Raw genomic sequence first — 24,235 nt, forward strand, 5'->3', positions numbered from 1 at the left:
TGCAAATTCAGTGTCGACTCTAAAGGACTGGGTTAAACTGCTTCATAATTCACGGATGCCTCTCTGTTCCCTTTATTAAAATCGTAGCCAAGGGCCTCCACGTATAAAAAAATCGGAGCTACACAAATCATTGGGATAAACCCTATACAAATCTCTGGATCCCTCGCGGTGCAAGGGAACCCGTACGGAAACGCAACGCACTCTGGCTGCGCGCGTTACCCTATCTCCCTTTCAAAGAACAGAAACGTTCCCAACATTGGGCTGGCCTGTTGCCAGTTTATGTAATCCATCGATACCACTGCTCCACAAAGGATGCAGCTCTGCGCGCGTGTGATAAAACGGCGAGGCGCGATGGTCGCTTGGTCGTCCTATTTTTAAACTACGATAAACCGAGGCTGGGGCTCGATCCCAGTGGCCAGAGGATCCACGCTGGTATCGATATTCGATACGACGGAAACACGCCCAGGGAGAGAAAAAGGGAAACACCGGGAACGGGTCGGGCTGCTTTCTCGCACGCACGATTACGAACTGGATTCGATAACATCGGTGCTGCAACGAAAGTGAAAATCCATCCCGGATTCGCGGCTGTTCCGATCGAGTCGTAATAGTCGAGCGACACGCAACTCTTTATCGTTGCGAAGTAGCCACGCTGCTGTTACAAACACGCGCGATTATCATGCCGCCTATCCTAATTACGAGACTATCGGACACCCTCTCCCCTCGTCGTCTTCTTCATCCTCCGCGTCAGGCTAGCGGCGATGAAAGACTCGGTCGAGCGGCGGCCAACAGATTCGTGTAACCAACTTATTATTATCGATGATGCCAGCGTGTAAGTGTAGCCTTAAGCTCTCTCGGAGCACGGCTCTTATCAGGGCTGGCTGATACGCGCACGCTCAAGTGCGAGCTCCCCGGGCGGCTCTGTGAAACGGATGGTGAAGCGGAGTGTCTTTGGGTCAATGGCGACGGCTTTGGTATTTTTCAGGGGGCTTCTGGCCGTCCGTTTGTGGACCACTGGGCTGCGCAGGGCGATCGAACGCGAGGGATTGGCGGCGTTTTGAATACCGAGGGTGTAATAATCGATGACGAAGGAGAGAAAACGGGAGTGCAAGCTTCTTTCCACATTCGCGATTATAACTAAAGTTAGCTTGAAGTAGGCTTATCGAGACTGTCTTACTGTATATGTACACTGTATCCGTGGGTGAGTTCCAGGAGGATCGATGTCAAAATTGGCACAGTTGACTAATTGGCGTTAGAAATTTTGCAAAAACTATATTTACCTCGAAACAGCCAAACATTGACATTGGCCCTTCTTCACTTTACCCAGAGATATTGCCTTCTGTATATAGATACTGAGGCAGTTCTTTGGTGGTCTACTTTGTGGCGGATTGTAGTGTCCCAGGTATTGACTATTGGGTGAGTAAAGTTATTGTGAGCTGTGGGGTCGACCTTTACTGAGCTTGTCTCTACACATTCTCGAGACCCCATTAATTTCGAATTTCATGGAAGTTGAATAAAATTGGAGTTAGAACTCTGTTTAGGGCTACTTTCGTGGTTACTCATCTTCCACTCAGGTAGTCCCCAAGAAATAGTTCTCTCCAATCGATCCTCTCATCAACATATGTAGCTCAAAAACCGCAACACTTCGAGTACATAGAATTATTATTCCACATTCTACTTCATTCAAATCCATGCCTACAAATTCCAACACATCAATCTCAAACACGAATCCAAATCCTCCATACAGCGTCTCCTTCTCCGCAGTAGATTGCTACCTTCACGCACAGACCTCGAACAACTTCGTGCAAACCGACCGACTGATTTGGGCAAAATGTAATCCGATTACAAATTATAAATTACGATTAAAATTGTGTAATTGATTACACATGATTTTCTGTAATCGTTAGTTGACCAGAATTTTGTCAACTGCCTAAATTAACGATTACAGAAAATCATGTGTAATCAATTACACCATTACATTTTAATCGTAATTTGTAATTTGTAATTAGATTAAATTTTGCCCAGCCGTGCCGGCCGATAATGATCGATAGTGATAAGCGACAGCAAGTCGTAGCTAGCTTGAAAAGTAAGCTCAGTGATGCTGTAACTCATCTCAAGCCACGCTCGTCCGGCGTGCAGGAACGAGGCTCGCGGTGCCCGCGGCTGACGTAAATATGCTTCGTGGGGGCTCGATGTCCGTGTGGACGTGGACAGGCCCGAGGAAAAGTTGTCTCGTCGCGGTACACGCCCCGCCGGATAATCTAATCGGCGGTCAGGCAAGAAGCACGCGCAGCTAACAGGGTCGTTTTTGCACGAGGAACGAGCGCAGTCACGTTCAGCCTTGCACGCTGGACCGAGAGCACGCGTAAGGTCGGAAACCAGTCCGGTTGGATTTTTCCTCGATGGCGGACGACACTCTCACATCCGCCTCTGGAGTAGCACGCGATCGTGCCGGCGAACAATGGGCACGCGAGCGCCCCGGTCGCGACAGTTGTTCCGCTCTTCCGCGGTACCCTGCTAGATTCTGTCACAGGGGGAGGAAAAGCCGATCGACACGCCTCCTTCGATCAATTAACGAAGCCGACGAGGCCGTCGATGGGGCTCCCTTTCTCTGCGCCGCACGTTCGAATGGCTGGCGTCCGTGATCGATGGATAGGAATGCACGCACGCTGGTCTATCTGGAGGTTGGCGTCGATCGAGTGGTTGATTTCATCGCTGCCCGATCACGCGCTCTTGCGGGGGTGCGGGGGGCTGGATTGTAGCGGGATCTCGTCGTAAATGTGCTCCGTGGTCGCCTCCAGGTCGCTCTGCAGGCGGATCCTCGTGGACGGTGGTCGGTCGTAGTGGTCGTCCTGCGGGAAACCTGGAAAAGAGACGCTGTTGCGGCTTCAAGTGCTTCGTTGGCGGGGGCGCGTGCTCGTGGCGTTTACGTCGGTCATACTTCTTTATTTGAAGGGGTGAGCAGATGAGGGTGGGATTTAGGTACTTGTCAGTTGTTATGGTCATGGCGTGAAGTTGTGTCTGAGGTAGTGAAAGGGTTGATGATAGTGGTGGTCGTTTAATTTGCACCCTTGCTCTTTATTTCGAATTAGAATTTTAAGACCCATGATGGTTTTGGGCGATTCCAAAGGGTCTTAACTTTTTCAGATATAATAATAATAATAATAATAATAATCCGTCTTTATTACACGTAGTAATTGGCGAGATTCAGCAATCTGCTGTTTTTAAGCCTAATCCTACAAAGTATAAACAGCAATACAAACTGCAGAATAAAGAAAATACAGAATACAAAATGCAAAAACCAAACGAAACAAAAACGAACGCATTACAGTAGGCGCGTTCAACTTACTCTGCGTTAAAGGCTTTGATCGATAAAATTGTACAGAATACTTTAGAGATTGAATAAAAAAAAAAAACAGAACTCAGCAATTCCCGTGAATATAGTCCGAGGCAAGCTTCTTAAACGCCGCGTAAGAATTCGAAGAACTCTAATACTCTAGGGGAGTAAATTGTAGTAGTGTGCAGCAGAAATATCATTACTAATTAATGATCTGCAGTTGAGGCATCGATACTTTCAGTGAAATGGTCGATTACACTTGAGAGTGACCAAATTATCTCGGGTCCACTGCCCGTATAAAGGAAAGAAACGGGTGCAAAGGTAGTTGGCGTTCGCGAAGCATTTCCAGAGACATATAATGAATCATCAGTGTCTTACCATGCAGATTGCCAGACACGCGGTGACCAATAGTAGCAGCTCCATTGGTATAGATGTTCAAAGGTTCACTGTTGAGTATACTCAGCATCGTTGCAGGCTCTGAGGTCGAGGTGTAGAAGGGGCTCACGCAAATTGGGGTTACTGTAATTTCATGGAAAAAAAGAATTCATGGAAACTTACACCCTCTCCTCTATGATTCCCCTTGTTTCCGGAATCAACGATTCATCGAATGCAGTCGGAACTGATAGTATACAGTCTAGCTTATGACACATAGACTCGTTCGATTCCCCTGAAAAGGGGAAAAGCGACGAAACCAAGCTTATCTTCCACGAGTGATCCACGCCTCGGCCACGGTTCAAGACGATCATCAAGATAGCATTACGCGGATGAAATCGAGGTCAAGGACAGGTAGGTTTCACCCACGATAGAAGGGAAGATAATCCAGTAGACGGATGAAGAAAAGAAGGCAGATTGATACTCACGTGGAAGAGTACCAGTGACCATCGACGAAATTCTTCCCGCACTCGCGTTCTCCTGGCTCTTCATCCTTGCTTCTTCATAGGTCGAGATCCTGGGATCCAATATCTTCGAATGCATGTGCAGAACTACCACAATGATTACCATTGTCAGGCCCAAACACACGATCGACGCTACCGCAATCAGGGTGCGCTCTGAAGGATATGGACCCAGTTGCATCTCGTCTGTTCAAAATTACCATCTACTGATTAGTTATAAGTTACAAGGGTAAGATTTTGAAACAGCTGTTTGCTGAATCTCGAGCATTGCACCACAAAAAAAACAACAACTAAGTATGTATTAATCTAATACAATCTGATGGTGTAATAAAGACTTATTATTATTATAACAATCACAGCTTTCAGTTCTATGTATTTCTACGCAGAGTATCTCAGAAATCAGTGGTCTAACTCTGCAAGACTATTTCACTCCTCTTTTAAGGGGAATACTATTTTATGAGCTAAAAATATAGCAAAATTTAGGATTTTTTTTTAAAGAAAAAAATCCAAATTTCAGATGAATCGAAACGCTGGTTTCTTAAAAAAAATCCCAAATTTTGCTATGTTTTTAGCCCAAAGAATAGGATTGATTCCTCCCTTAATTTACAATAGCTTCATTTACATTATCAGAGACGAGCTAGAGGGCCCAATTAATTTTGCCAAGACTACAGTGTGCTCAAGAATTACCTCACCTTCATCGGTGCCTGTGTGAATATTCTTCACGAAATCGATCTTCGACGAGGCCACGTCCCTCGGACCAACGTTATCGTTCACGTGCACCAGGAACGGAGTTTTCATCGCGAATTTCCCTCGGTCCTTCTCCAAATTCCTCCTCCGATCTGGGACAGAAACTAAGACGATCACAGGCCTGGCCGTGTTCGAGCTCGCGTCTTCCCGTGGTTGCGTCCTAATTTTAGGATGATCCAAGGTCGTGGAGGCTGTAGTCCCTGGGATGGTCGTTTTGGGAGGATTCGTGACACCGCGATCCCCGTCACTGGCTACGTTTTACAATTCATTTCAACCTCTGTGCCATAAGCCGGCCAGAATAAACAAATTAATCTCGATTCGATCGCCTTTCTACAGTATCTCCATTTACAGCAACCTTCCTCGTGCGATCGTTACATAAATCTATCTGTTTAACCACAGTTTCTACTTGCTCAAATATTTCACGGTGTTTCACGCGGCTTCCACCGGCCAAATGTTTGCAGCCGAATACATTATGTATGTAGGACCGTGGCTTTCGACCAACAGTTGCATCACACGACTAAATACCTCGAGACGAGACGAATCTACCCGCCGATTACCTTCTGTCGTGGCTTCTGTTTCCCAGATCGCGGAGGACTCCTCGTTGCGTTCAGTGGTGGTGATATCGAGAACCTCGTTGTCCTCTTCCTCCGTACTCGCGGTGATCGATGTACTTTCAACGGGAACGTGGTCGTCGGCGCATCGACCAGTCTCAGGATGACACTCGTTTCGCTGGCCGCCGCAGTTGCATGTCAACGCGCAGTCTGGGCCCCAGCGGTCGCTCGGGCACGACTCATCGCACCTGCGAATAAAAAGCTGAATTACGTACCCCTGGCGAGGAAATTGCAGAGCCTCGATCATTCCAAGGCTTGCGAGACGTTGATTTCGATCGACCGGCTCCCCGCGCAGCGTTTATGCAATTCTGCGACAAAAAAGGCATACGTGGAAACCGATGAAAGTTGCCCGAGACAATAAACAGTTTCCTTCTTTCCTCCAGCCCAGGTCTAGATTCTTCTGTCGCGTAACGCTTCGTTAAGCTTATTAGCATGCCCACGGGGTCGTCTACTTCTCGTTAATGGCACCGATAATTGCCACGCCGTGCATGATAATTGCGAGCGGCGACATTATCGAGTCAGCCTTTAAGCATGGTGGATTTAAATTCCCCCGTGGGTTTTGCTATTTAGTTGCAACTTCGGCCGCGTTCAAATGTGACACGTGTGCTCCAATTATAATGTACTTTTTGTATGAAAACGAGGTTGTATTTGCGAAATGATTAATTGTGGAAGTAAGGACGTAGGTGACGGTGTTAATTATCCACTTGGATGATTAAATGTTAAGTAAGAATTAAGCCCACGTACTCCTCGCAGTCTTTAACCCCCTCTGTTTTCACTCAGAGAGAAATCTATACATTGTAAATGTAACCTTACGTTTTTCCATGTAATCCTGCCGGGCACACTGTATACACGCAGCGACCATTTACGGGATTGCAGTGTACGTCATCGGTGCAGTTGCATTTCTCTTTGCACTGGGGGCCCCACGTGCCTGGGGGACACGCTGCAAATAAAACGGTCCTCCTTCGTAAATGCGCCGCGTTTCCTTTCGAAGCTTAAAAAATTATCATGTTCTTCCCATAAAAATCATTAAACATCCATTAAGATAACGACTGTAAATGCGGTGCACGTTCCTTGAAACAAATCGACGCTCCAATCTCCACTTCCCCCCATCTACTCTACTGAATTATTCGAAGCAGTTCCAAAATCGCCCCTTCAAAATGTCCCCTGCGAGATTATCAGCCCCGAATTTCCGGCAATCTTAGCAACTCTCTGACGCGTAAACGGCGTTAAAAGTGCAGGGGGGAAAAACGGGCGATATCGAATATCACCGATTTCGGAATCGCGAGGCGCGTTCGCGTGAAAATCATTGGCCGCTAGCACGCGTTCGCGCGATCGTGGAAGGTCGGCCCGTTTCATCGAGCGTGAAATATATCCGGTCTGTTGCGGAGTTTCGTGCTCTCCACGGTTCGAGGTCCGCGAGGCTTCTGAAGGAAACGTATCGCCGGGCAGGCGTGCACGATCGATCACTGTGATCTATTTTTTCGATCGTGGGAAGCGAAAGAATTGGTCGATCGCTTAACTCGAAACAGACACTCTGGTGGGTCTTTCTTTGGTTTGCTTTCCGCCCTGATCGATTAAGCTTAAGTATTTCTGGTGAGTTTAGTGTACTGTATTAAATTGGTGCATATAATGAAAATAAAATAGTATTTGGGTCTTAACTGTTTTATTTATTTCATTTTTTTTAGTTTATAGTAGAAATTGTTATTGTATCGCCACCATAAACAAAGGAACTTTTCTTTTGTCCGTGCTTGGCAATTTCATATGCACCAACTCAATAGCTTATTGCACGTTTAATCGAGTAATACCTAAATGCTTGGTTGCTCTTCAAAATGATTCAGAAGGTAGACTCACCAGTCGCACAGTTGTCACCCAAGTAGCCAGGATCGCACTGGCACTGGTTTGGCGAGACGCAGACACCAGACAGGCATTTTTCGCATAGCGGCACGCACCTGATGTCAGTTTCATTGTCGTTGGATGAGATCATTTGGTAGCCTTCGCAGCACTCGTTCACGCTCCTGGTCTTTGACTCTGTCTGCAAAAAGTGAAACGAGATGGGCATGCAGGTTTTTCTTGGATTAAGAGTTGGGAGGAGGGACTAGCTTTATTCTTGCTGGGTCTATAGTACCTACTACTTAATCTTGAGGAGATCTGTTTCGCCTTAGAGAAGTGTAAGGTAAATAGTTCCATTGCTGAGTATAAAGGACATCTGTTTATATAAAAGAAGAAGTCCTGACTGACTGATTCATCAACGCCCAGCTCAACCCGTTTAACTTAGGAACGTGAAATTTGGAAGTTACATTGTTTTCATGATGTAGGCACCCACTAAGGAGGGACTTTTGGAAATTCCATCCCTAAGGGGGTGAAAAGGGGTAAAATATATCTTCTTGGATTCCCTAATATCTTTTAGGCTCTATTAGATATCAACTTGGTTCATACTCGCAAAGATTATCCACACAAATGCCTAAAAACCAATTTCAGGACTTTTCCCTATCCAACCCCTAAAGGGGTGAAATGTATTTTCACGGATTCCTCAAAATCTCTTAGGCCCGATTAAATATCAACTTGGTTTTTACTTCAAAAGGTTACCCACATAAATGACTAAATACCAATTTCAGGATTTTGCCCTAATCAACCCCTAAGGGGGTGGTGAAATGGAGTGAAATGTATTTTCACGGAGTCCTTAATATCTGTTATCATAATAAAAAATATCAGTGGTTGAGTATTAACCTGCCACCTTCAGTTAAACGATATTTCCCCCGCCATTAGATATTATTTTCTAATTCCAAGGCGCCCCTATAATACACTTACAAACGCCACTTTTGCACTTGAAGCACCCGTGTACCTCATCCAGTTCCCTGCGTCCCACAATCATCGAAATCGTGGCCAGGCATCTGCTTAATCCAAATGGAGCGCGTAATAATCGCGTATTCAATGAACCAGCGAACGTTACAAGCTGCACGCTGGATAGGGAAATGATTAGAGGGCAGAAAACTAGGCCGTGCGAGCCATCGAATGAGCCGATTTTGGCAACGGGCACGTCGAGCGTTTGGAAAGGATCCCACTTCCCTCCAGAACAGGGCCATCGAGAACGAGATCCGACATGGACTCGGGATCCTAACGGCCAGCGGGGATCGAGAGTGGCCACTCGCGGTGGAAACGAAAGCGAGAGCGATCGGGGCACGTGTAAACGTGTAACGGTTTCGTTCGTAATCCATCGTAAGTGGATACGCGCGAGAAAACCAACGTCCACGTCCATAAATTACACGTCTATCCTTCTCTCCTCCTTCCTGCTTACGCTCTCCACTCGGATTCTGCTTCACAGATGTATGCGAGCGATCGTTTTACACGCGAACGTATCCGTGACGGCTCTGGTTTTCCTTTTTATCTACCATCGCCTGCTCTTGGTACCGATAAACAATGGTTCGATGTCCTCTGACGTTCTCCAGCAGAATGTAGTATGGTCTGAGACAGAGATGGGCGAAATATTTATCTAAATAAAAATTTCGAAGAAAGAATAAAAGTTAAAAAAAATTATCCGTCACGCGTCGAATAAAATTAAACCGGGTTAACTTTATTCGACCAATAATCTAAAGTTAGAGTAACTTTTATTCGATCCGTTATTTAAACAATCTTTGATTTTGTTGATGCCCAGCTCTACTCTGCGAATGGAAAATTGTCGAAAATGAAGGGTTTTCAGTGAAACTTCTTGTAGTCACTTTTATATAGCCATTTGTGAGTAACTGTGTGTTAGTGAATTGGGAAAATTAATTAAAACGTCATTTGGAAGTGTAGCAGCTAATTAATGACAATATCCTCCCCTTATTTTTCTCTTTGACCTAGACGTGACAGTCTTTACCGAAAACGCTTAATAACCATTTAAAAACACAGTGCCCAATCATCGAGAACGCTTTCCGTTCATTAGACTCTTTCAGCGAACTCGGGACCACGATTAACAAACCCAGAGAATACTGTTGCTCGCTACGCATCATTATGGACGTAATGAAGCCTTAGAGCAGCTAATTGCCTTTCAAGCTCAGCGAACCTATCAGGTTCTCCTTATCATCAGGACCCCCCTGATCAAATAAAATAAATAATCGAAACAGTAGATATAAAACGGTGATCGGCAATTTCCGTTGCAGCGAATGGTTCATCGAATTCGCCAAGAGGATGTCGCGCGTTTTTGCACGTCGAGCATCATCCGCGACAGCGTCCGTCCTTATTACAGTGTCCCCGGGGAAGGACTTCACTCGTTAGTCGTTCGACTGGCATTATCGGCGATTCCCAGATCGCCAGGGCCGATAGAGTCGATTACCATTTACGGGTGACGTTATTCCTGCTCGGACATAATGTTGCAAGTAATACTTCCCCGTGGAGGGACTCGTTGTGCAAGTGAAATGACTCGCGAATTAATCACACCGGCTGCCATGCGACCGAAGGAATATATATCATTAAGAGCGTAGTCGAAGCGATCTAGGAGCAGCAACACAAATCCCGCGGAAGATAAAAATCCTCAAACACGATTCGATCTGGCGTGGAACGCGGAGCCGAACCCGTGACCCCCGGGCTCCATAAATCATTAGCAATCTTTCCAGCTCCAGAGGAAACTTCTCTTAATGGGCCACACTTTTCAGACACATTCTACCAGTCATCAATCCCGTTCCATTAAGATGCTCATCGTTTCCGCGGCGATAACACCAGCCCCGACGCGAATCCAATCGGGGGCCATCGTTTCGTCGATGTGTCAATTAACGGTGTCGCTTCGCGATTAAAGCGCGCCTTCCGACATCCAGCGAAGCCCATTTAAGCGTTCCGAGGCGAGCCACCGCGTTCCAGCGCAACCAGGGAACCTCGGTCTGATCTATCCTCCGGATCGCGAGAATGCCCCTCGTCATAGATCATTCGAGCGTCGATCGCGCGCACGCAGTCCACGCACGTAATCCTCGTCTCCCTGGTTTCCGTGTTTCTCGAATGCTCTCCATATTTTCCACCGCTGCATCGCGCGCTCTCATTCCCTTCGTTTCGTGTCTTCTCGCGGGGGTAGTTGAAGCTGTCCTCGGGCTAGAGTTTCTTTGAAATTCATACGGGGAAGCTATTAAGCCGAAGCTGAATTTAAACGAAGGGCCATTTTCCCGGGCGGAGAGGAAACAGGCGCGCGGGTCGGGTTTCCTTTTTAGTCCTTGTTCCCTGGTGATCACTGTTACTTAGGAGAATGTAGTTCGCCGGAATTACTAGCATTTGCTGTAAATTATGGGTTGGAAGCATTGGTTTTCCACGTGTAATGGATTTCTCCTGTCGCTGAAGGAAAGTAGGGGGGAATTAGGGTAAATTGAAAGTGGAGGGGAAAGTCGTACTTGACGTCATTTTGTAGTGCGAGTTTCAATTACTTAATGCAATATTCGCTGTGGAATCCATGTGAAAGATGAACTCAGAGGTTCTGAAACTTGAATAATTTTCAAGAAAAAGCTACGAGTCTATCAAGACTTCTTTTTAAGTCTGAAAAATACCCAAGGTGAGCAGTGTCATCTGCATCCTAAAATCGTCGCTATTCTAATTTTCGATGGAACATCGAATTAAATCACCGAGATAACGTAATGAACGCTTTTTATTGCCATCGCCTCTTTCTTTATACTAAACAAAGATCAGAGATCGTTTTCGTTAACTATGTTGCATAACTGGTTTGTGTGCTGAATCAATAAAGGCACTCGGAGGTTATTATAATTAACAATGACAGTAATCATGGCGATATTTATGACACAGCCGCGGAGCAGAAAGTGGCACAGATTTACGTAACACGTTGTTCCTTCCATCGGGTTCCAATTAAATAATGCCACTTAACTATTTTCTGCGGATTCGCGGGCTCGACTCGAACGGCAGTAAATACGTAGCTGCCAAAAAGTTGTGCAACTCCGTTGTTTTCTATCGTAGAAAACATCGTTCGACCTCGAGATGTCGATTGACGTGTTACCCCCTTTCCGTCTCTTGTTCCCTCCCTTCCAACGCTCCTCTCTTCACACTTGCTGCTTCCTGATTCCTTGGTACTTTTGAAGGGATACCTTTACCATTGCCACATTTCCAAGCTTAAAAATTAATCTTCGACTTTGTAACCTCTTCAAAGTCTCCTCCAATTGTCTCAGAAATGGTTAATGTTACTTCCTACTTCTAATTGAAATTCTATTGGCACCTCTGCATTAAGTTATCTTCAACGCTAGCTGGTACCATTCGCTTCAACATCGCCTCCAAGTGGTTTGCCATACTGCAAGCGTCTCGAGTTACCGAGAACATCGACTATTATCCAAGCACACACCATATTAACCCCATTCGCTCAATTGTAATATTATTTCTCTGCCACTTATGCTATTTGACGGGCGATACGAAAACCATCCAGTGCTCCTAGCCCAGTGTTCCCCTCTCCCACGAGTTCCTAAAGAAATCCTTAGACTTCCGAGCATCACGAGCGCCTCGATCACGTCCACCCCGTCAGGAGTCTCCGTCCCGACGTCCAGGTCCTCTCCCACTTCCCCGACTATCGGATAACCATCTCCCACTTCCTTCCTCCTATTAACGTCCCGACATCGCGGCAACGTCAGCCGTCAAACGTCGATCCCAGCTAGCTGCCGCGGCTATTATACCATTATCAGTCGCGTCCTCTCGAAGCGCGGCGCGATGTCCCAGGTCGGACCCGCTCCTTTCGCTGGAACAGCCCCGCGTTCCTTTCGATACACCTTGGTTAGCGCGCGTGACGAAACCTCGCTGAGCCAAGCGGAACCGACGGATCGAAGGCTGCTTTATCGTCCGGCGACGATCGAATTCTTCGACCAGCGAAAATCCCCGCGAATCGCCATCGTTCGAAAGTCCTCCGCCGCGGTGCTCTCGCGTGTTGCGTAACCAGCTGCGTAATACGGAGCGATATACGTCGACGATGCTCCTACGCAATAAATATCAAGCTCCAGCCGTGGGAGACTCGCGCTGCCTCCGATATATGGAGCGGCTTCGATGGTACTTTTGGTACTTTCTCATAGCAGCGTGATTCTAACGTCGACGTGCCCAGTGGCTTGGAAGGTTCCTCGGATGTTAGATACTATAATTCCGTCAAAGTAAACACCCCTAGGGCTTTGAGCTTGGGTGACTATTCCATGGAACCAAGTCCTCAAGACGGGAATCTGAGCTGGCTCACCAGTGCTGAAGAGTCTCCACTGGTAGCATTTTATGATAACGACAGCCCTCTGTAAGCTTAACAGTGGGAATCGTGGTTACACCAGAGGAATTCCTCTATTTGTTCCCTGGAGGTACCTATAGTGTTTAATTTTACAATTTGGATCTAATTGGGCATACCTTCTACGGAATCTGAGTTAATTTCCACTGGACTCTCTAAACTTTAGACTAAAGTAGCCCAGCTTCTATCAAACTCTGTTCCTTCGCCAATTACACCTATCTCCAGCATCTCGGTTACAATTTTCAGAGCTTAATCTACAGCGCTAGTCTACCGTAGAGCATAGCTTAGCGTCCGGCAGCATCAGGCCTATCCCATGTCGCTTTTCACTCAGATAAAAGGCAACTGCAAGGAACGAGCGCACTCGAAACCAGCTACCTCAACAGTCCACACCAAACTCGACGAGGATCGCGCGCCTACGCGTGAAATCTCTTTTCACGCAGGCGATTCCGTGGACGCGGCCCCTCCGCGCCGCTCGCGATTTCCCATTTCAGACCAGCCGTTCTTTCGTTAATATGGCGTGCCTATTGCGAAACCGCTCGTTTAGTCGAGGCCTCTTTTCTCTTCCGGCTCTTCGTTATCTCGATCGTCGCGCGGCCACGCGTCTAAGCAGATGCAAAATTCGCGGCGATGCGCGATACGCGTTAATAACGATCGCGACCGCGGCATGCGCGTCTAGGCGTCTTTCAATTCCCCCTGGAAGAGAACACTGAACCGCGCCGATACACCTGCACGCAGGCGTTTCCCAGCCGGGCGCGTTCGAATCTGCTTATCTTCAATCGGCGACGGCTAGGAGCGCTGAAATTTCATTGCCCAAGAATTCTTCTGTGAAGTCGTATCGATTTTACCCGCCGCCTAGTGTCCCGTAAATCTGGAGTACAAGCGGGCAACGCGCGGCTCTTTCCTTCCAGCTCCGAGCGCATTTGCATCGAACACAGCCGCGCGTTTTCTTCCGGTTCGCCTCGCGCGTCTATGCGGATCGCTTGGATTGCGCAACGCCGCGCGGCCGAGTCGATTACTGAGTCATTACCCAGCCACCGAAATCGTCATCGGTATCTGGAACGATGGCGGAGATAAATCAAGCGAACACCGCTCGAATCGCGGCTTAATTGATTTATCCCGGCTCGCTGGTAATTAATCGAGCGGCTCGCTTGTAGCGGGCAGACTAATCACGGCCGCCGCGCGGTTTTTCGCGTGCGAATCCACCGATCGAATTGCTCGTCCCCTTCTGTCCTTCGTTTCGCCGCGAACAAAGTGCGTAACACGCGCCGCCGAACGCATCGAATGGTTCCGCTCCGCGAGCCCTTAACTTTCTTAATTACGCCGGGCACGTACTGGCCGCGCTAATTATTCCCATGGTGGCTGCATTCCGCGAAGAAAGAGCAGAATTATATCACTCCGGCTGTGATTAACAGACGCTGCTACTTTTAAACTTTCCTTTAATTATATTATGCATTCGCCGCGTAACTGGCGGGGAGCGGACGAGATTTGGTCGAAAGTCCGCGGAGTTAGCGTGCAGTTAGCGGATACCGAGTGCAACATTATACGGTTGCATGGGAAATATCAATTGCAACTTTGCGCGGGAATTGAAGTCTTTAGTGGCAGTTTGTTCCTCGGACAGAAATTTAAAACAGTGAGAAGTTGATGGTAATACCACTCAGGCCTCGAGAGCTCTTGTGGCTAGCGAGATTCTTAAGGAGCTTAGAAGCAGAGTTTATTGCTGTTCCATCTCAACGATCGACCAGGAAATAATTACATAAATCCTCCGAGCCAGCGGTAACGATAGATTAACGCCATTCCAATGGTAACAGCTCGAGGAGTGATGCTTTATCGCCGATGGAGTAATTCAGTGAAGTAAATCTGGCGAAATATTTCCTGCTTGAAAAACCTGTCCTCGCTTGCCTCGTGCTCGCGAAAAATGGGCCTTCTTTCGGTCACCCGTCGCTTCGCCAGTTACGTATTAGGTTCCCACGAGTGCCCGGCAATCATAGATTGCCTGTCCCATTAAATTAAAGTCGCGGCAGACGTGAAATCGCTATGACGTATTTGCTTATTCCCAATTTCCTGGCGGGTTTTTTTTCGAGCCGTTTAATTAAACGCACAAGACACTCGCTTTCCCCGCAATTATGCCGGGCCGCTTTATCGACCGCGAGAGCAAGGAAGGCGAAGAAGGGCCGAAACCGGAAGACCCGCTGCTTTATTGCCGCCTGTACTGCGAGCGTTACACAGTCGTTGACGGATTTATTGCGGCTGCTTTCGTCCATCTCCGTCGTCTCTCTATTCGCCCTGTTTGGGAGAAGGCTGGTTTTCCACTTGGGAAACTGCAGGACAGATGGGTGAATTTTTTGCCTTTCGTTTCTCTGGAGCTGGGGATGATTCTCTGTTCGGTTGTCGAGGGGTTGAACGGTGATTATGGAGGGGTGTTTTAATCACAGATGAGGGGCTATGGTAATTGAAGTGTCTAATCAGGTGGTTTTTGAGACGAAATGATTTTTCTGAGTTTTAAAGGCAGATGCAAAAGATTTTGAAAGATTTCGAGGGGGTGGTTTTAACCGGAGGAGATATTTGAGACACTGAAGTAAGGGTTAAAGGAATTTATTAACTAGGATAAAATGAGATACAAATCCTATATGGAGAGAAAATAACCGAGATTTTTCCTCATGGAACACCCGAGATTACATCCTTTTGGGTGTTTCGTTAAACTATTTTTTTCAAACCGGCACCATTTTGTTACTTTTCAACAAAAATTGTTAATGGAGCTAGGGACTATAGCGACACTCGTACAGATTAAGAATATTTTTGAATTTTTTGTTTCGGATAAGCCTGAGCCGGGAAATCACCTACGCCATGAACATATATTTTTTAGCTGCCACATTGACACCGTAATAAAACAATTAAAACAAATTATAAAAATTCTTTTTAATTTTTTTGTATAATATGAGAGTAGCTTAATAAATACCAAAAAGATTTATTTCATTATATGTTACATTTACTGAGAAAAATATCTTTAAAAATAGCTTAATGTTTCTGCGGTTCAAAGTAGAATCACCCCTTAATCCCTCCTTTTCCCCCAAGAATTTTGGTGTGCAGACGCTTCCAGCTGAATTCCGCGTGGATTCTATCGCGTTCAGAAATCATGTCTGTCATTGATGACGTAATTGCGAGTCTACCGGTCGCGGTATCAATTGCATTAATTAGCGAAAGCCAGCTGAAACCATTCGTGTAATTAAAGTCTATCGCAACGGCAGCACCGTTTGAGTAATATTCGACTGATTATATACAATTTCATGAATTTATCTTGAGCAGGGACCATGATATCGATCTTTCCTCAATTACAATATCTTTTACAATAAAACATGCAGTGACTCCAGTTTCCCAAAAATCAATCAACAAAATTAACCACAGCCCCAAGAAGCTATTCCATCGTAAGTGCGATTCCATAATCAGGCCCACAGTGCCGGGCAGAAAGTTTACTCGGAAATAATCGAAACGTGAATGAGCAGTTACTCACTTTTACGCGATATCGTTGCCTCATCTCTGTCCGCGTCTTCGGGCACCTGGGCGGGATCTGCAGGCACCAGGTGAACGTGTTGACGGTAACCGGCTCCGTGTAGGTTTCCTTCGAGGTGACCGTGTAACTGCAACGTTCGATCAATTAACTATCCGTCTCTCTCGCCGATACCCTTATCGGGACGGCGTCGGCATGCTGCGGGGCCAGGTGACCGCGTAACAAACTGTCTGGGTTATTGTCAAGGCTCGTTCGATCGATAGCGCAGAAAATATTGCCTCGAACTTGGTCGAAATTCAACCGTCGCGTCCAATTCACCTACATTCCCCTTCGACAAAATATCTTTTCCTAGACCCACGGAGGGGTGCCCTTTAAGAAGCTTCGGCTAACCATGGCAACTTGTAGGAGTGACTTATAAAAAGAAAATATGCTATTCCCCCACCTAGCCGCGTGTTACAAATCCCTCTGACAGTCTGCATACGATGAGACACGAACGAACGCTCACTTTTCTATTCTGGGGCAGAAGTTGTCCGCTGAAAATATCCTCGGCGAAGATATGATCAGCAAGGAGGTCAGCTGCCAGATCCTCGCGATGCTCATTGCAGCTCGATGATCTCGATCACCTGAAAATTTCCGCGAACCTCAATCGTGAGGCGAATTACAAGGCAACGTTCCTAACCCGAGAATTTTAATTTTAATGAAACTTCGAGTGAATGTAGAATATCGAGCATATATTGGAGTACGCAAGGAGCAATTTTTTTATCCGTGGAAATTCACTTGTAGGGGTTGAAAGCAACCCTTAAAAATATCGCCCTTTTTTAATAAATTCTTTAATATTACTTTTCGCGGTTTTCTTTTGATAATGCGATAGAGCATCAAAGCTGAACAATTCTTATAGAAATAATGGTAGACAGGCGAACGAGTACAAGTCTTTTACCTGCAGCTTAAACAGTTTTCTTTTGGTTCTCTTTTGTGAATCGAAGTTAAAAATAAATGTTTCTTTTAACGTGTCACAGCCAAAATTTAATACCCGATCCTCACATAGCAGTTTAAATATTCTAAGTGCCTCCCCACGAAACTAGTAATTCTGAGTTATACTCGTTTGCTCGCCCACCAGGGATTTAAAGTTTACTTATAACTCGCCCCGTTGCGAAGTTAGAGCCCCCTTGTTAGGCAAAAACTTGCGGATACTGTGTCAGTGGAAATACGAATTTCCGAGGCGCAGTTGCTCTCACCGTTCAAGCAGAAGAAGAAATATCGTGGTGGACATTCAATTAGCTTCTTGCGAGCATGTCTGGGAGCAACCTGGATGGTCGTCGTCGTGGAGTAAACGTGACGCCAGCGTCGTCTCGCGTGTCATCCTTTCGCCGGAAGCGTGCAGAAATACCGTCTGGGCAGCGGGTGCCGCTAAACGCACAAGTGTCTTGTTACTATTGGTAATGAGAGACGGCGGACAATGCGACGTTCCGAGCGTCGGTGTCGGAGAGGGAAGGGAAAAGCGCGAGTTTTCCAGGGAAAGTAGTACGCCGCAGTCGATCGGTCCTGTTCGAGTTTCGACCCAATTACTGCTCATCAAGGGGCTCGGCGTCCGACGAGGCTTTGTCTCGAGATCTCGCGACTGCTTAGACAATTTTCACGGTGAGATATTTTCAGGAGATCGTGCCGATGTTTCTCAGAAGATAGAGAGTAGACCTAGGTGGCATTTTACTTGGACGAGGAATATTTCGCTACGCGAGTTGTTTCTTTCGTGCAAGCGAGGATACATTAGAAGCGATGGTCACACGTGTCTGCGCGGTGATTGCGTGGTCGATATTTGACGTAAGAGGGTCGAACGATCCCTTTCAAAGGACGCTCTTCGCGACAGGAAGCATTAAGTTGCTCCAATTGTCTGATTTACTTCGTGATACGACGCGTCTGCTAAACATACGGCTGGATGTAAATAACGATACGCTCGTGCAACGTTCAGAGTTTATTCGAAGAACTCTGCGAGCATTATCTGGAAGCTAATCACGAAACCCATTCACTCTTCGGAAATTCGCCGAGATAGCTACTATCGCGTAGATACAAGTGTTCCGATTATTCGCGAGAGGAATAACTACCGCGGAGCCACTAGAGCTCGCAGAATTCGCGAGAAAAATTAATTCATTCTGAGCTGGGATGTGTTTCGAGACCCCATAAAAAAATTATCAATCTTATCAAGTTTCGAGAACTACAGAAGCTACAAAACCTTGCGCGAATTTTGGCGCTCTTCCCCTCGAAACACAGCTTTATGTTTCTGCACCGAGTACGCTATGGAACTGATAATAGACACTAATGTCACAATTCCAGCCGAGGCAGCACTTTCATCTAGTTCTAATGCCACCGACGCTCTATCGTTCTGGGTCGTGCATCTCCAAGCGCCACATATGGTTTAAAATTCAATCTCCCTTCTTCCATTCTTTTTACGCTGGCCAACCCGCTAGAAGGATCACGAGAGATACATTTCGGTGGCTCCACACGCAGCTGTTACTATCGTGAGAAATTTCTTTCACCATTTACGAAAGCATTGCGCAACACGTTATCGCGGCACGGCTGTCCCATGAATGAGCTGTGCGCTATGCTTCTTATTTCTGTCCAAAAGAAGATGCTATCTCGCCAGGGTGTTCTTCTCGAAGGAAACCGGACGAGGTTGGAAGATCGGCCACTGATTTCGTTAATGCTTCGATTATCTGCCACCAGGCTTGGCTCCCAGCAGAGATTTACACGGTTTAATTAACTCATCCCGTAGATCTCGCCGCGAATAGGTAATAAGAGGAGACCTTGCACGCTTCGACTGGATAGAAGCCAACTTTTATGCGAGATCGTCTTTGCTGATTTCAAAACTCTATTGTGGCAGAACTTGCATTATTCCAGTCAATAGCGGAGATCTGGGTCCTTCGCGTATTTTCAGCATATTAAATGGAATATTAAATCGAGTAGGGGAGACCGGGGCAGGTTGATACAGACGAATTAGGTATCTCGACACCGTATATATGTAGCTCCATTTGAGCGAGATATATGAAGTTTGTTGTTCAATTTTTTCCTACGGTCCAGCGTACGTATGTGTACCTTGACGTTAGCAATCATTTTTTAACTGTTTCTGTTTATATACAGAAAAAGTAAATAGTTGTGTTCACTTTCCAATCCGCCTTGACACGGTACAGAGAATTTTGAAGGTAAGGTACTTAATTACGTTTTGTTATTTTGTTTATATGCTCTACATTCTTTTATGGACATGCTTGTACATAATGACTTCCTGTGGGGTAAGTTGATACGTCTTTTCCCCGACTACTTTTAATTGAATATTTTCCTTTTGTCTCTAGGAAAATGGTTCGAAGTTATATCAAAAACCCAAATCGTGGCGAAATATCGCAATATATTTTTGAAAAAGCGTGTGCCGCAATAGAAAGACTCAAAATATCATTAAGGCAAAGCGCGAAAATATACAATATTGACAAAATGAGTTTATTAAAATGTATTAACAAAAAGAAGAAGACCCCTCATGTTAAAGTGGGATATTGCAGGCATAAAGAAATTAAAAATAAAAATGTTTTTCTATGTTTGTTCAAAAACTTGTTTGGTTTTCAGAATACGTCTTTGTTGATCTTTAATTTATATTGCTGGAAAGGTATCTAAATTCAAATTATATTTTTCCAATTTATTAGTTATTCATTAAACGGATATTTTACAGATCTATCAACATGTCCCAGTGTTGTATGTATTTTCTCAAGTTTTCGCTTACTACATATTAAAGAGAAAGGACCAAAGTATATTTTAGCATGTTTGTTATTAAGTAATTAATTCAATCACAAATGAAAAAAAAAATTGAAAACTGGAATACGTATCAAATAGCCCCGGTCTTATCTACACTTATACAAGGCAGAACCGAACAAAATTAGCTTCTGCAGCCGCAATTCCCTGCGCGTGAATTCTACCCACATTTTTTTTTGTACCCTCGATAGAAAGTCGATCATCGTTACGTCTACAGAGTCAGGTGGCATTCAAAGAGCAGCCGGTTACCGCTGGTAATGCGAATTCCTCTCGCAATTGCGCTGGTCCCATCGCGAACCAGGAATCTCCCGGCGTAAGCTCGATGCCCGCATTTCCCTGGCACGTTTGCAAAGTCCACTCTCGCGTTACATAATCGACACCGTGGACCAGTATCGAGCGCGTTTGTCGGATCGTTCTCTCTCCTTAATCAAACTCCACCTGTTCCCCAGCCTCTTGCGCGAAGGTAATTTCACGTCGGCACGGAATCATCGAGTGGGGAATTCGTCGCTGGAAGAGCAGGGGCGAAAATTCCTGCACGCTACTCGAGTGCGCTCCCACCGCGCCGTTTGTAGATTGTTTTCCGCGCGGGTTCCGGCGAGGATGGAATATCGAGGAGCCCCGTTAACTAGGAAATCGCCGGTTTCTCACGGGGTTCCGCGCCCGCTCGGGAAAATCATAATTGTTACACGCCGGCCACGCAAGTTGGCTAAGTTTCAGCTAAAGAATCCGTAATTACGAAGCCTTGGGAGCGTCGATTCGTTTCCCTACGTGATTTCGCGCGGAGCTCCGGCTCGCTCGACACGGTTTCCATGCGCAGGCGAAGGACACGCGAAAAAGCAGCGAAATTAATCGCGACGTTAACAACATCCGACGCAATTATCTCGCGCCCGTGTCATCTTCGAGCGCGACGAATCCCCCCGCCCCGCGCGGCGCGTTAGACGCGCGAGTGGGCGCGTTAATTAAAATCTCAGCCGGTCGAAACGCCGCGCCGGCGAGCGGTTTAATTGGAAAATCTCTCACGTCGGAAACAGTGGATTTTTCAGCGCGGAAGATGGGCTCGGCTCCGCGTCGATCCGACTCCTTCGGCGACCTCCTCGAGGGCCCCGGCTGCAATTAATTCGATCTGTCGAGGGAACGCGCACAAAGGGCCCCTGTTGCGGCGTCGCACCAGCCTCCAATCAAAGTCCCAGCCACGGATCCATTCGCGAGGATCTTCCGCGGAAAACCCGCGGCTTTTGAACCACTCGCGCTTTCCCTTTCACCACTGCACAGTACGTAGGTCCCGGACGACCGAGGGACTCCTTTGTGCCGCTGAGGGATCGGTCCTCCGGTCAGCTGGGCGTCGCGGCGAAGACGCCCAAGGCTCGGGTGAATGGTGGAAAAGGAGTGGACGTGTGTCACTGCCGCTTTCACAGACCGATTCACAACTGGCCTCGCGTCCGTAACTAGCAATTGACGACGCTGGCACTCGGGAATGCACTTGTGGCACAATGAACTCCGACCCTAGCCCGACAACGACACAACCACGGCGGGCCGAAGGTGGGGTCGGGTGAACCCAGAGGGGGCGGTCCGCGTTCTTCCTCAAGAAGGACAGAGAACGGACGGACCCGCGGCCACTCGAGCCTCTGAAGCACCGAGGATATCCTGTACAGGCGTCCACGCTGCTTGCCGAACCGTCGTCGAACCGTGAATGAAGTTCGCTGTGAAGGATGTTGGTGTACAGTTTTCGGTGGTCCTTCGCGGGGTTTAGCCCCTCGTTTGTGGGGGGTGGAAGGAAGTATGGGCTGTAATCTATATACTGATAAGATGAAGAATGTTTATGTAATGATATGCAAAGTTCTGGATCGCAGAGTCATTGCCATTTGATTGATTTGACCTTAAGGGGTACTCTAATGTAACTGCCCGTTTTTCAACGCCATCTTTCGGAATTTATTTAATAAAAACCGTAAGGTTATACTATCTGCCGTTTTTCCTGCATGTTAAGGTAGGTTTGAAGTACTACTCAGAATTTTTTGGTTCCTTTTTATCGTACATATACATAGATATAGTCGGTGGCGCAAACTTCTTCAACAAAATTCCTTTCCGACGGGATTTGGTGTGGGAACTGTTCTAGTGCTCCAAAATGGAAAGACTAAGGTTTATTTTCTTTATTATGTTTGTCGCTATGATTGGAACCACAGAGGTACTCTAACAATAAAAATTTGCAGAATGACAGCAGTTTGAAGAACAAGTTCGATTTTTGCTGATTTTAGCTGTTTTCGTTCCGTAGAATTAATTTCATACAATATAGAGAATCGTCCGTGGTTCCAACCATAGCGACAAACATAATAAAGAAAATAAATCATAGTTTTTACATTTTGGATGACTAGAACAGTCCCCACACGAACGCCCGTCGGAAAAGAATTTTTCTGAAAAAGTTTGTGCCACCGACTATATCTATGTATATGTGCAATAAACTAGATCAAAAAAATTCTGAGTGTTACTTCAAACCTACCTTAATATACAGGCAAATTGCCAGTTGGTAAAAACTCATAGTTTTTGTTAAATAAATTCCCGAAGATGACGTTGAAAAACGGGCAGTTACACTAGAGTACCCCCTTAATAGAAGAACTGGCGATCTTACCGCAAAGTGCATAATGCAAGGAGGATTAATTCATATTTCTATGTCGCTGGGAGGCATACGTGGAGTACGGAGGCTGAATAGTTGAAGATTCACTCGGAGATGGAGTAGCTTGATTGAAGGTCTTAATTTGCATGACAAAGGTCTGGGTTGAACGACGCGATTCGTGTGTAGGTAATAAGTGCAATTGAAGGGGAACCTGCTTACTTTACTTCAGGACAGCTGGCACTTTGGATTTATCTTCTGCGGGTCCTCGGTTGTTTTGATTTTGAAAGGCTGGATAGAGTATCAACGTGGATCATCATCTGCGATAATTGTTTTAGTAAATCATCGTTGCTATCAATCAGCTCTATCAATTCTCCAAGGAATCTAGGATCGAGGACAATTCATAGATCGAGATTCTTAGTCCCGCAATCTCAAACGCAATCTCGAGCCCATTGTTGTCAATTATTAGCTCGCTGCGATTATACAGAATCGTTTAGGCGAGCGGAGTTCTTCGGATTCGCGAAATTCTTGCTCGTTCGGCGATAGCATCTTTCAACGAAATTTGTGTAAATGAAAGACAGAGTCCGTGCGCAGTCGGGGCACGGGCTAGAACTTAAGCAGACTCCATAATGGGATGATTGGAAGGGCAATTCACCGCGTTCCCTCTTGTTCTCTCAGCACGCAGTAGAAGCACGGACTGTACGAGCATCGGCCATTTAATCTCTTGACCAACAACATCCGATGAAATGGAGTAATTAACAATTAGCACAGAGGCAGAGGGAGAAATGGAGTTGCCCCTTCGCTCGTCCACATCGCTCGCCAACGAATGCCTACGCTGCATGCGAATATTTTTAAATAATAATCACTTGCAACCAATCTATAAGCAGATGACTCTTAGGTGCAACGAAGAGGTTCGGACGCATTTTTAAAAATAGATTCTATTAAATTTCCGGTCGCTAACGGCGAGGTAACAAGTTAAATGAGGGGAAACGCCTTTAATTACCGTGTGTGATCAGTAGCTTCGCATGAAATAAAATTAAAGAAGTAATACAAAAAATAAGGTAAATAATAAGAATTCAGAAATTTTGTTGCTTCAACGGCACCCCTCAAAACATAGGTGACTTTTATGATTTTTTCTAGATAAAAGTAGACAATGTATGGGTCTAAAACTTTTTGCACCTCATTCTGCTACAAATGTATAAACAATTGAGTATAAAACTGCCTGTAAAATCTGTACCGTTAGGAATTTCGTTCTAAAATTTTACCTGGTCATTCTTGAGATATGGGATGAAAATATGCCAAATTTTTTCTCTCGATTTTTTGACCAGAGGGTGCCCTTAATAAATATACATTCTCAAATCTGAATAATCCAGCACAGAGATGTTGCAGTATCCCAAATCGAATAAGATCTCCCTCGCATTTAGCTTCGCTTCATATTCACACCAGAAGCTACACCGTGCGAACAAATAAATTATTATGAAGCAAGTCTCCATGCAAAAGTGAGCCCCCCTCAGCGATCGTTTGCTGCTTCACCCTCC

The 24,235-nt window shown here is 46.0% G+C and overlaps 1 protein-coding gene across 2 annotated transcripts; it reads right to left on the bottom strand.

Annotated features, from left to right (window-relative positions):
• Positions 1 to 38: 38 nt before the first annotated feature.
• Positions 39 to 21,813, bottom strand: LOC143373815 (uncharacterized). Of its 2 annotated transcripts, none has more exons than XM_076821393.1 (11): positions 21,113 to 21,813; positions 17,539 to 17,710; positions 16,809 to 16,926; positions 16,307 to 16,433; positions 7,437 to 7,617; positions 6,399 to 6,525; positions 5,532 to 5,773; positions 4,915 to 5,225; positions 4,195 to 4,408; positions 3,713 to 3,853; positions 39 to 2,874 (listed from the first exon to the last, which is right to left on the bottom strand). In XM_076821393.1, exons 3-11 carry the CDS (start codon positions 16,901 to 16,903, stop codon positions 2,672 to 2,674), a joined length of 1,641 nt encoding a protein of 546 aa, XP_076677508.1. In that variant the 5' UTR covers positions 16,904 to 16,926; positions 17,539 to 17,710; positions 21,113 to 21,813; the 3' UTR covers positions 39 to 2,671. The 2 variants fall into 2 exon arrangements, with proteins under 2 accessions (XP_076677508.1, XP_076677509.1); XM_076821394.1 differs by having other exon boundaries at positions 39 to 2,860; positions 4,195 to 4,413; positions 4,920 to 5,225; positions 21,113 to 21,791.
• Positions 21,814 to 24,235: the final 2,422 nt, after the last annotated feature.

This window comes from Andrena cerasifolii, chromosome 10 (genome assembly GCF_050908995.1).
Source record: "Andrena cerasifolii isolate SP2316 chromosome 10, iyAndCera1_principal, whole genome shotgun sequence".
In the NCBI taxonomy this organism is placed as follows: domain Eukaryota; kingdom Metazoa; phylum Arthropoda; class Insecta; order Hymenoptera; family Andrenidae; genus Andrena; species Andrena cerasifolii.

Excerpts from the sequence above, each read along its gene's own strand:
- LOC143373815 (XM_076821393.1), bottom strand. The coding sequence starts at position 16,903 with ATGAGCATCGCGAGGATCTGGCAGCTGACCTCCTTGCTGATCATATCT. Across the intron at positions 5,226-5,531 it reads AACAGAAGCCACGACAGAAG|CCAGTGACGGGGATCGCGGT; the intron begins GTAATCGGCGGG and ends TGTAAAACGTAG. Across the intron at positions 4,409-4,914 it reads CAGGCACCGATGAAGGTGAG|ATGCAACTGGGTCCATATCC; the intron begins GTAATTCTTGAG and ends TGAACAGACGAG.